Here is a 12,879-nt window from a genome sequence, read left to right on the forward strand (position 1 = left end):
TAGGATAAATTCCTCAATATTAATGAACACGAATGCACATCGTGTTTCTCTCCTTTTCTTTCATCGGGCAGTGAACAAAAACAATCAATCAACACTGGGTAACAACAGATTTTTATTTCCTTGCCAAACTCGCAGATTTTCACATGACCAGTCTGATTGGCTGTTCCAGAATCTAGCAGTGAAAGACAGTTGCAATTAGAATACGGTCTAGTCGACAAAACAAGTCTTGCAGCCACCCTGGTAACTATTATTTCTAGCCAGGTAGCCAGTCCAGCGCCAACTAGGACATTTCTGCTGGAAATCCTGTTCCGTGTGATTCGGACTTTATTCCTACACATATTTTTTTTCAAACTTTCTAGTAGGGAAGACAGTGTCCTGCAAAAGCAATTTTAGAGAAAGGTCCAAAGTTTAGTAAGCAGTAATTTGGAAACTAGCACCTACCTGTGGTGACAGGGTGCTGCTGCGTACCATCGTACACCAAGGCCGCTTCCTTCTTCGCCTTCGACGGTCGTCCGGTGGCGACATCTTTTGACGACAAGGGCGACGACGCGTGCACCGTTTGGCCGCACGCGTTCGGCGGGAAGCTCGGCGCCTCCACCTTGACGCACGCCGCCTGGATGACCGCCGACGACGAGGTGGTCGACGCGGCCAGGGGCGAGGCGAGCTTCGCCACGGTGGGGCTGCACGCGCTGTTCGGGGACATGCTCAGCATCGGGAGCTGTCCGAGGGCCGTGATGGGGTTGGTGGCGGCGTACGGCGACGACGGCGGCACCCAGACGGACAGCGGGACGGCACCGTCCGGGGACGAGATCTTCGGCGACGACGCGACGTGGCTCTGGAGCGAGAAGAACTGGCCGGGCGACTGCGGAGTCACGCTGGTCGACACCTCGGACACCTGGCACGGCGTCGCCTCCTTCTTCACCGTCACCAGGAGAGGCTCGAACTTTGTCTCGGCGGCCGAACACGTTTTCGACGCCTCCTTGCCCTTCCCGCCATGTCCGAACACGTCATCCTTGTTCTTGAGGGAGCACTGAGCGAGCGGCACGGTCCGGCTGCAGCCACCGCCCAGCTTACCGTCGTCCAAAGCACCGCTCCTCTGGTGGCAGCTTCCGCCGCCTCGTGGCAGCACCTTCGCATCCTCCTCCTTCACGCTCACGCGGTAGATGTCGCCGCCGCCGTCGCAATGGATGTTGCTAGGCAACGGGGACCGGACGGCGCTCATCGATGCTGACGTCTTGTGGGACGTCGTGCACTGCGTCGGGGCGCCGCGTCTTTCGGACGAAGGCTGGTGGTGGTGCGCCTGAGGAATGTAAGCGCCGTTCTGGTGTTGGGACGACGTATAATACGAAGAGCCTGAAAAGAAGAAGGAAAAAAACATAAACAAGCAGTTTCTCCAACGTTACTCAATACTGTCTACAGAAAAAACAGTATTTTTATAATTATATTTAGAAGGAAATTACTAAAAAAAAATGTGCATATTGTCAGTGGCGCCAACTTGGATGGGTCTGTGCGGCTCGAGCGCACCCAATAATTTACCTCGTTATTATATTTTAGAAATACAGTTTCCGTTTAACAAATCAAATGGTTTTATAATTATACACTAAAGAATTATCCCAACTTAATTACTGTTCACAATAATTTGTTAGTTCTCCAATTTGATACGTCAGTGTTCCATATTATTCGTGGTCATATCGAAGTTGGCGCCACTGGTATTGCGCATTGTTGCTCTCATATTTTTTTAAGCCAGTGACATGCTCAAGGAGATTTATGAGAAACCCAATTTGCCGACCTTCGTGGCGGAGTGGTTAGCACAGTGTGCTACGACGCCAGAGGCCCTGGGTTCGAATCCCGGCCTGGGCATGGTTGTTCTTTGTGCGTGTCCCTTCATCAATTTAACCATATCATCATCACTCATCCTCATCTTCGCGATTAGGCAAAAAATTCAGAAATTCGAAGTAAAATAAACCAAATCAATCATTCAGAATCACAATTTAATTCTTTATTCCCCAAGCGATTCATTTTTTGAAATCGAACGAAAGAAAGTGGGATAAAGTTTAAAAATTGCTGACAAAATAAGAGAAGTAATGTGACCGTCTCTTGAGAAATTCATGGGCGCGCCACTACTTTCAACTTATACTCTGATGATGGATGGTATTTGGTTCGATTTCCGGTGTAGAGACCTCTCTTCAACCCTGGGTTGCAAAGTAACGAAGTTCGGGCGGCTGGACTCGCAGCCAGTACAATCCTCTGTAGGTCATGTGTTGTGTTTTGCCAATACATTTTTGTGATTGTCCCTTCATCCACTTCGCCTTGTCACAATTTACCCACCTCGCGTTCGCGAATAGGTTAAAAGTGACAGAAACGAGATAAAAGAAAACAAAAAAATCAATCACACATCCGTGCCTATACCGGGACTCGGACACGGAGCCTTCGATCAGGGGATTGTGAGTTGACCTCTCGACGCTGTTAGATCCAGGACTAGATTTCAGCTACTATTGCAACGTGATGACATGATGCACTTATCGGTGGTGTCACACGAAGGGTAGTTTCTCTTCTTGCAGGGAAATTTGATGAAAAGTACCACATTTTCAGGGATATTTGAAGATATCACACTCAATATTACTAGTCCCATCATAATTTTTATCTTAACACCATTCATCCTTATCTTCGCGATTAGCCGGAAGTGGCAAAAATGTGAAGTAAAATAAATCAATCATATATACAGGGTGAGTCAAAAGTCCCTTAACAGCCCCCTGAAAAATGTAAAGGAGTTATACAGAGTACAATTGGTCATGATAGAAACAGGTTAGACCCAGAGGGAACCATAGTTGTGTGTACCAACCTGAGGTCCGCCATATTGAATTGAACGCCAAAATTTTAATATATCAAGTACCTGCCTTTAAAATGCATATCTATGAAATATATACTTAAATGTAATAGCATGCTAAATTATAGAAGGTCTACATTTTTTTAAAAAAAAGCAATTTCCAAAATATGGTAAAATGATGTATTTCAAAATTGTGGTCTAAATATGGGCTACTAGTGGCAATATCACAAAAAGAATTAAAATTTTAAAAAACAGTCATTTATCGCTAAAACATTATAAAATTCATATTTATGAATAATCTATTATTTTGAAAATCACGCGGAATGGGAAAAATCGAAATTAAGAAAAACATCCTACTATTCGTTGAAAATGTGATCTCAGCATTAGACCTCATGTCATAGCCCATATTTAGACCATCGCGCTATTTTTCTTCTTCAATTTATTTTCGCTCTCTGTGGTACATATTTCACAAACAAATCATGGCATTATAAAAGCCCACATTTGTTTTATGTACCGCTAATATCATAACCTATACAAAGCAGATGAGAATTCAGAAAACGCTGAGTTATAACATACCTGGAAAAAAGTTTTCGGAGGTTGCAATTCTATAACAGCATCCAAGGCCGAAACTAACCACCACTTTCTCTTGTAAATTGGCGCCGCAACCTTTGCCCTTGACAGATAACCAGTTCCCATAGCCTCTGCAGGCTGCAGAAGCCGGGAGCGCTGATAAATCCAAAACCCATATTTAAACCTTCGCCCATATTTAGACCTTCTCGTCTATGCGATTTCTTTAAAGCAAGGAAAACATTTGGAAGAAAATGTGGATTTTGAAACTTGCAAAGGTAATATTGTGCCAACAGTTTGTGGCAAGATGGATACTTACTGGTGGACATGACCGCAGACGGCACCAGCGTCGTGGTGGTGGTGGTCGTGGGGACCGTGGTCGTCCTGCAGGCGCAGCTCGACCGCCCCTCGACCTTGACGGCGACCTCCGGATGGTGGTGGTGGTGGTGGTCACCACCCTCCCAACGCTTCTTGCCGCCCCTCCGTCGCTCGGCGTCGTGGTGGCCGCCCCACAGGTCCTCCTGGCGACCGTTCGCAAGGCACTCTCGCTCCTTCTGGGCGCAGGGGGGCTTCTCCTTCCCCTCCCCCCTCGGGCGTTTCTCGGGAGGCTCGACCTTGACGGGGGCCTTGGCCTCCGCCTTCTTCTCGGCGTCCCGGATCACGCTGAATCCTTTCGCCATGATCTCCAGCTGGCTGATCCCGCGGTCCAGGGTTCCCGGTTCGAGTCCCGGACCCAAAATCGTTCCTGGAGCAGAATTGTAGTGAGATGGTACCGTGCCGCTGAACGTGTATCCCGTGGAAAACAATGAATCTGTAAACAAAGAGAAAATACCATGTTAGCAATAAAAATTTGAAAAGAAAAACAAATGCCGAGACTTTCCCAAATAAACATTACATTAAAATCGCAAAGGTGACAATAGAACAAGATTCAAGTGTATTTGTAAACAGAAAAAAATATTTCAAACAACCTCGTCGCCTTATAATAAAGGGGTCCCGGGTTCGATTCCCGGTGGAGGCACTAGTGGTTCGGTTAAACTGTAGGTCCAGTCCCGATTAGCCTTCCTGTGCATAAAGTGGACTTAAAACACCAAATCAATTAAATCAATCATAGGGATCAAACACTTGTTGCAAGATGTGACAAACTAATGATTGTTCACTTGATCCAAATTACTTTAGTAATAATGACAACATCAGTCAGGTTTATTTATCGAATCGTTTATTTAGTCAAAATGACCAAATTTAGGAAAAGCTACAAAGACTCTTCCTTTGTGATACAAAAAAACTCAAACAATTGTTTTTGTTTAATTCAAAGAGTCACACAAACGTTTTTGGTAAAAACATAAGCACGAACTACTTTTATTTAGTTCAGAATTTCCAACAAACTCTTTGGAATAAATACAGAACCTCAAGGAAACTCTTTTGGTTAACACAAAAGTTTAATTAAACGCTCTTGATTAACACGTCCAATCTAACGCATTGGTTAAGACAAAAGTTCAATTAAACGCTTTTGATTAACACGTCCAATCAAACGCATTGGTTAAGACAAAAGTTCAATTAAACGCTTTTCATTAACGCGTTTAATCAAACGCATTGGTTAAGACAAAAGTTCAATTAAACGCTTTTGATTAACACGTCCAATTAAACGCATTGGTTAAGACAAAAGTTCAATTAAAAGCTTTTGATTAACACGTCCAATCAAAAGCATTGCTTAAGACAAAAGTTCATTAAATGCTCTTGATTAACACGTCCAATCAAACGCATTGGTTAAGACAAAAGTTCAATTAAACGCTTTTGATTAACACGTCCAATCAAACGCATTGGTTAAGACAAAAGTTCAATTAAACGCTTTTCATTAACGCGTCCAATCAAACGCATTGGTTAAGACAAAAGTTCAATTAAACGCTTTTGAGTAACACGTCCAATTAAACGCATTGGTTAAGACAAAAGTTCAATTAAAAGCTTTTGATTAACACGTCCAATCAAAAGCATTGGTTAAGACAAAAGTTCATTAAACGCTCTTGATTAACACGTCCAATCAAACGCATTGGTTAAGACAAAAGTTCAACCAAGCGACTATGATTAATACAAAAGCCTGAACAAAACGTTGTTGGTTCACAGAAAGAAACCATTTTTTGAATTTATGTCGTTGGCCTCGTTAGGCTAACGCGGCCCGAACAGGACGAAACTCAGAGCCTCCCGGATTGCGTAGTGGTAATGTCGTGCCTTGTACCCAGGGATCAGGCACGTATCTAGAAATATGTTTCGTAGGGGGTCCGAACCAAGTGTCTCAAAATAATAATATAATATAATAATAATGTTTAAACCAAAATAATTACAATTATATTAAATTAATTAAAATAGTATTAAATAAAATATTCAAATTAATTAATACTAAATACATCCTTGCCAGGAATATCCGATGAAGGCTCACACTGTAGGTTCACTTCTAATTAACCTATCTGTGCATACTGTGGACTTTAAACAAAAACTCGGGACGAAACAAATGAAGGGAAAATCGTAAGAGAACTTCTATGACCAGTATAGGACTCGAACCCGAATGAAGAGACTTTGACTCGACCACTCAACGAACTCCCTGTCAGAGATGCACATAGGTTATATATTGTCAACTAGGAGTACAAACAAAACTAACCTATTTTATGTCGGTTATTTTCGATTTCTATCTTATCTTTTGGATCAATCGCGAGGGATTGGTACTGAACGGATGGCATGGATGGTAGGAGTAGGACCACTCATGCCTATACCTTGTCCCAGCTAACTGTGGAGCAAGGCCGAGCATAGCGTCAGAGAAGCGAGGGAAATCTATTGGCCAGAGAGAATCGGTAGACGCTGATGTGAAGGCTGGTAACTGCAGTCGCTTTCCCCCACTCCACGCAATTCCGTTCCTCTGACGTGTTCATTGGTAGAGCCGTCTCGCGTCACTACTTGCGCAGAGACTTGCTTTCGTTCGCCTGCTCAACAGTTAGCTGGGGCGGAGTATAGTCAGAGTTCGAAACTGGGGACCCTGGATTCGTTGACCACTCCGGGCAGACAAATTAACTTTAATGCTAATTATGGCCGTTTAGCCAGAGTTTGGCGGCGATGTCTCAACTAAGGACGTCCCAATTCAGGAACTGATATTTTCACGTGCAATGTTTCCAACTCAGGAACAGCTGCCTGAGGAGGGGAGAGGTAAGGACCGGTGTTTGAGAGGTTCCTATAGTTACTGCACGTTACCCTGGAATACTGCGTACATATATATCCATTTGAAGAAAAAAAAAGTACTGTCCTTTACGGGGAGCTTCCTCTTTTCTCTAATCAGGGTTGTTAAATATCCAGGAACCCATACATTTTAATGGGTTCTATTGGGTTCCGCTGCAGGACCGGAACCTTTTTTCTCGCACAATTTAAATTCGGTCCAAGGTGCATATTGTTTCATTGAAAAAAGAGATTCCTGGACCGTATTTAAATTGATCCGGAAAATAGGTTCTTGGACCGGATTTAAATTGACCCGGTAAATAGATTCCTGGACCGTATTTAATTCATCTTGAAAAAAGGTTCCTGGATCGAATTGAAATACTTTATACATAAAAAGGTTCTTTACGGTCCAGAACCCATTTACGCTTACTGATTATCTCTCCTGGACCGGAATTAAATTTATTTAAAATTCCTGGACCTTTAACAACCCTGCCTCCAATATATTTTGAGTATACTGCAGATCTTTTGCTTGTCGGTTAGGTTAGCAGTTACACAGGTGTGTGTAATGTTAACTGTTTCAGACGCCAATTCATCCTCCCTCGAGGGAATTAGTAGGACGTCCTGAGTTGGGAAGACATTTTACTGAAATATCCAACTAGTATAGACACTTGCGTGCCCAGGAGGGGGTTGGGTATACTTTTTTTTAGCAGTTAGTCCCTATTTTGCCATCTTTTACTGCCTTTGACGTTCTTTTCGTTAGGAATACTACGCCAAAGGGGGGAGGTTATGATCCCCAGCAACCACCTGTGACAGTCAGATTTACCGTCATTATTATTATTATCATTAGTATTCATGTATGTAGCGGTAAAAAGACGTGTTGATTCAAAGTGTTGAGTGTTTTAATTTGTAAGATTACATATTTGATTTTTGCCAAGCCGACGGGAGGAACGAGACGTTGGCGTGTGTTAAGGGTGAGCACCTGAAGGGTCACGCTATGCGTCTAAAGCTTAGGAAATTCGACCGTAATGACAAACATTTAAATATCTCGGTTTCCAACGGTCAGATTCATGTGAAACTTATACCAGCGCAGCGGCATGTGTGCAAGGACGGATGTGTGGAGTTTCGTCACGATCAAGCGACAATTACGGACGCCAGATCAAATCGGTTCTAATTGATCAGTTTGTGGACAGCGATTGCAATTGAGCTATGGGCGACAGCCAGGCGGAAGCTTAATCCGCACAAGTAAACTTCGGACACGGTCCGTCCTAGTTTGGAGACAATAGAGCGTGGTGGAATAACCTCTCCGGAAGCGTCACTCCAACGTGCGCCTAGCGTCCTTTTTCAAAATCCAAATAAAACGAAGGACATGGTTTTTCGATACACAGTCTTACCGCGATCCTTGTAGCGAGAGCAGCTCCGTGCTACCTCTCCATATACAGTTTTGCCGCGATTCTTGGAACGAGAGCACCTTCGTGCTACCTTTCGTGTACAGTGGACTTTGTTGTGTTGTGCGAACACCAGTGTGTGTGATAGGCAGTAAGTCTACACGAGTGCGCCTACCTCAACCGCTGGGGGAAGTTGAAGCGAAACAGTGTTTCCGTGATTACCTTACGCCATTTATATTTTTTGAGAAACGAGGAACACCGGAAACTATGGCGGGCTAGAGGAAGAAGAGAGATGAGGGCGTTACGTCGATTCGCCCGATGTCAGACGAGACTACGCCGATGATGCCTACCCGCCACGGAGAGAGAGAGAGAGAGAAAGATGAGCCACGCCGATGATGCCTACCCGCCACGGAGAGAGAGAGAGAGAAAGATGAGCCACGCCGACGATGCCTACCAGCCACGGAGAGAGAGGGACGACGAGCCACGCCGACGACGCCTACCAGCCGCGACATAGAGACGTAGAGAGAGATGTTGACGCCCCGACGACGCCGACGACGCCTACCAGCCGCGACAGAGAGATGTAGAGAGAGATGTTGACGCCCCGACGACGCCGACGACGCCTACAACGACCGCTCAGATGCGACGTCCGAACCACGCCATACCACGGAGATCCACCGATCCCGAGAGGAAGAGGAGCCGGGGAACTAGGTGTTTGAACCCTTTTCGCATCTTCACCGTCGTGACCAAGGAAACCTTTCGCGTGGATACTATGCGTTTTCAATCGCCCATAAAGACGCCAGGATGCACCCCGGAAGCTGAGAGATGGTAAAGTATTCATCTGTGTGAACCTTAACACGTGACGGCCCGATTGATTTAGAGAACGCCCTTGAAATTCGTCGACATTTTGAAAACGCCCATTCAACTCGAACTTTATACCAAACTCCCGTCGCGCTTGTCATTTGTAATCTATTCGTCTCAGGTCAATTTTTCTTATTCCTTGTGATATTTTTTTATGATCTTAAATTCATTGTTGTTTGTGCTCCTTTGTATTTGTTTAAAGTGCGTACTATTAGAGTAAAGCGCCGCCCGCTTAATTGCATATTCTACTTGAGGTTTGTTCATTTTTATGTGTCAGCGCTGTGTCGCTGCTAGCTATGTCAGGTCGCATATGTGATTATTTGTTAAAGTATTTGCCTGGTAATATGAATTGCTCGTCGCGGCGAAGTGTTTAAGTCCCGCCTGCTAGAGAGTATATGTTTGCGCCACTCAACGGAGGTTACTTGTTATGTTTGGAACCACGTGAGGTCCTGTAAAAGGAAAACGTCCGCCCACGTGAATGTAATTGCCGTTGAGGCGCCTTTGTTTATACTGGTCAAGTAATGTATTGTCACCGCGCCGACTAGTTTCTTTTTTAAAAACAAAAGGTGAACTTAAGTAAGGGCTGGCTAGGATTTAAGTAGCACTGGAGCAAAATCACAAATGACCTGATTAGACAAAAAGTAAGATAAAATTAATTGAGAATGCAATAATTAGGGCTTGTCGTCATAAAACCTGTACACGTCATGTATAATTTCTTGTGTCGATGACCCCATGAGGATTGAATCTGAGAGAGAATGTGAGAGTGCAAGTGTGGGGACCTGTAATAATTCCATTTTTGTTGGTTATGAATAGAATATACTTTTTATTTTCATGTTAATTTTGGGCTATATCATTTTCGTATGCATGTCGCTACCCGTGATTTTCAGGTATGCAGCTAGCCGCTTCCCGGCTACAGGTAAAGAGGTGGTAATTTGAAAGTACATATGTCTTTGTTTTTATTCGATATGGCTTATTACTATGCACTGTTGGTCACCGGTTCCTACACACGAACTTAACCTGGACCGTAACGCTATTTCGCTTGTCCGAGGGAGATTTTGCCGCCTCTATCTAGGTAGTGGTAGCATTTGTTTTCCCGGGCAAGGGAGGGCGTAACATACACACACCCCCATAGGTGAGGCGTCCGGTCATCCGGAGATGCGGCGATGACAAAGCAAAATAATAAAAATATTGCTTTTTAAATATTTTAGGAAAGAAGAAAAATAAATCAGAATATTCGCATATTTGAGCGAAATTAGGCAAGTAACACCATTAAACAGCTAGAAATACGCAAGAGATTCGCTAAGTTTAGATCATCGAAAGGAGAGCCCAGTTCTACACCCCCTTCCCCCGTGCCCAACCGTCCCGATGCGTTTCCTTTGAGTGCAATGGTGTCAGGCGGGCCAGCTCATCGCAGCAGGTCTGCGAATCCAAGGTCCTTCGACCGCTTTTCCTCCGCTTTTGAAGGTCTGGTCATGAGAGACCTTTTCTTTCAGCCTCCTTGTTTACAAACACGGCAGTTTCTGTGACGTCAAGATGAAACTTCTCAGAATGTCCAGCACTGCAAAGCATGCAACGCTCTTGTTTTTAAGACATAAAAAACATATTGAAGAGCATCGCAACGTAACTTACACAGAATACATGATGAAAGTAATGGTGCATAGAAAAAAACATAAGTAAGCAAAAGCATAAATTTCCCCACGCTTAGTGCTAGAAAGAACTGAAAAAAAAAAAGCAGTTCTGGTTCCATTCTATTTTCTTCATAGTATTTCTTCTTTTAATTTTTTTGGATCCTGCGGTTCAAATATTGATTTTTTTTGGGGATGTTCTTGGTTTGCAAAACACGAAGTACTTCCTGCTGTTTTGTATTTACTATGCTTACAAATGACAAGATTGATCAAGATGTTTGTTCTCGAGGTGATCGACATACTTACTCAAACAGAACCTTTTCCCTAACATATCTTCACACCAGGGATGGCCAAAAATATCAGGATTCCGGAAAATCTAAAAATCTCGATTCAAAAATTCTACTACCCGGATTTCGGAAGCAATCCGAATTTCGGAGAGAGAAGTTTAACAATTTTTCCTTGTTTTTATTATTATTATTATATTTTTTTTTTAGGAATAGATTTAGCCATCTCTACTTCACACGTCATGTACGAACACTGTTATCATCATTATCAATGTAGGAATGAATGCTCCCTCCCCCTTCCCCTTCCCCTTCCCGGGTTGAAAGATTGACCCTGACGTTTGGCAAGTCTTGCGATGACTACGTACAAATGTCACGCTTCGCCAATTCCCCCCCGTAGGCACGCCACTGAGTATAGACCAGTTCCTGAATGGCACTGTTTTCACTGGAGTTTCCATAGTCCATGAGTTGGGAAGTCATCGTGCTTGGCAGGTCCATCCACGAAAGGAAATGCACCTGTCCAGTTTAGCTGAATTATCATGTAGAAGTAACCTAACGCTACATGGAGGAGGGGTAGATGTGAACATCATAACAGCATTGTAATTTTCTTCGGGAAATGTAAACAACGAACATTCGTTCGACCTGCGCTCGGCAGCCATTAAACATCCTCGACATGCGAAGTTTCACCTTGAGGAAGCTTTTGTCTGGAAAGCCACAACCACAATGCTCGCGAGTCGCTTGGGTCGGCCGTTTTCTTTGGTATTCGAGAAACGTGCTGCGTCGGGTCCAAGATGGCGAACGACGATATCGTTTTACAAAGGAAATCACCATTCGCTGCATGCAGTGAACACGAGGTGAATACAATGGGGGACAGTTAACGACGCAGCGTGCAACTGCAGCTACAAAGTGCACTTTATACACTGGGCTACGGGACTGGCGCACAAGACATCCTGGAAAATGGACGGCTATTAGACAGTGGCGCCAACTTATATGGGTTCGTGGGGCCTCAGCCCATCCAATTCGCGATTAAAATTACCACCTGAGCGCTGGTGTCGCTTCCAATATGGCAGATGTATGTAGGATACATCCTTTATTTGCGTTCAGTTAGTAGTAGGTAGCGTGTGGCTATGACTGTTATGGAAGAAACTTTGAACTTACGCTAAATTTTTAAATATTGTGAATACGGTGTGAATGCCAAGAACTGTATAACGAAGGTGACGCTGTGCTGTGAACGAAGCATTAATTCATCGCACTTAATCGAGTTCCACTTGTTCTAAATTTTATTCATAATACATTGTTTAGATGGATGCATTGACCAAGAAGCTTCATGACTTTCAGGGGGGGGGAGGATTTATTTAGAAATTACAATTTCAAACTTTAATTGCACGGTAATATATAATCTTCTATCGAAAAATAAAGTGAGCTGACTCGTGCATTCTTTGTACTTTTCTTGCCGCATTTTAGTGTCATCCCCATGCCAGTCATTTGTCAATCAATTCTGTTTCCCCTGATTTATTTACAATTTCATTTTGTTGATTTCACCGGCTGGAAACACATGAAAACCCTTTTTCTGACCCATAAAACGATTCAAAGCAAAAAACTGAACAGGACGTTACTCTTTCGCACATTCCCCATGCTTTGAATTGAACGCCTTCCAGATAGCACAGTGATTCTACCACAGATAAACGTATTATAATACAAACAGTAGTTCCCGAAAATCTCACCAGATGGCATATCGGATAATTTCGATCGAGAATAATTCGTCGTGTTTATTGGTAGCCGGACAATTGCGATTGCGGACAATTGCGATGAACACAGAAGTGAAAGGGCGGGTGGACAATTGCGATGGCCTTTTAAATCTTCTATCAGATTGAAGGATGACTTAACACCCCGTGCAATACCTCTTACGCGGAGTGGTTAGCACATCGCGCTTCGTTAGGAGTCCCGTTTCGATTCCCGACTTGAGTATGGATGGTTGTGAGTGTCTATTCTTCAATTTTAACATGTCATCACTCACAGATCAATAAAATCAATACCTCTTACTACAAGAGAATTATGTGAAATATTGATATTTTCGAATAGAACACTGAATCCTCTCGCACTTTCACCAGGCTTGTCTGGCAAGGTAGCTTGTAAGCGTA

General features: G+C 43.7%; 1 protein-coding gene across 3 annotated transcripts in view; it reads right to left on the bottom strand.

Moving 5' to 3' along the window:
• Positions 1-12,879, bottom strand: part of wge (BAH domain and coiled-coil containing protein winged eye) — a 184,012-nt gene that overhangs the window by 74,314 nt on the left and 96,819 nt on the right. For all 3 annotated transcript variants that reach the window (XM_083125352.1, XM_083125353.1, XM_083125351.1), the window contains exons 4-5: positions 3,714-4,205; positions 442-1,353 (exon numbers count right to left, since the gene is read on the bottom strand). In XM_083125352.1, the coding sequence (XP_082981478.1) occupies positions 442-1,353; positions 3,714-4,205 (1,404 nt within the window). The remainder of the gene's footprint in view (positions 1-441; positions 1,354-3,713; positions 4,206-12,879) is intronic.

The sequence above is a fragment of the Lepisma saccharinum genome, chromosome 7 (assembly GCF_977018435.1).
Source record: "Lepisma saccharinum chromosome 7, izLepSacc3.1, whole genome shotgun sequence".
Classification (NCBI taxonomy): domain Eukaryota; kingdom Metazoa; phylum Arthropoda; class Insecta; order Zygentoma; family Lepismatidae; genus Lepisma; species Lepisma saccharinum.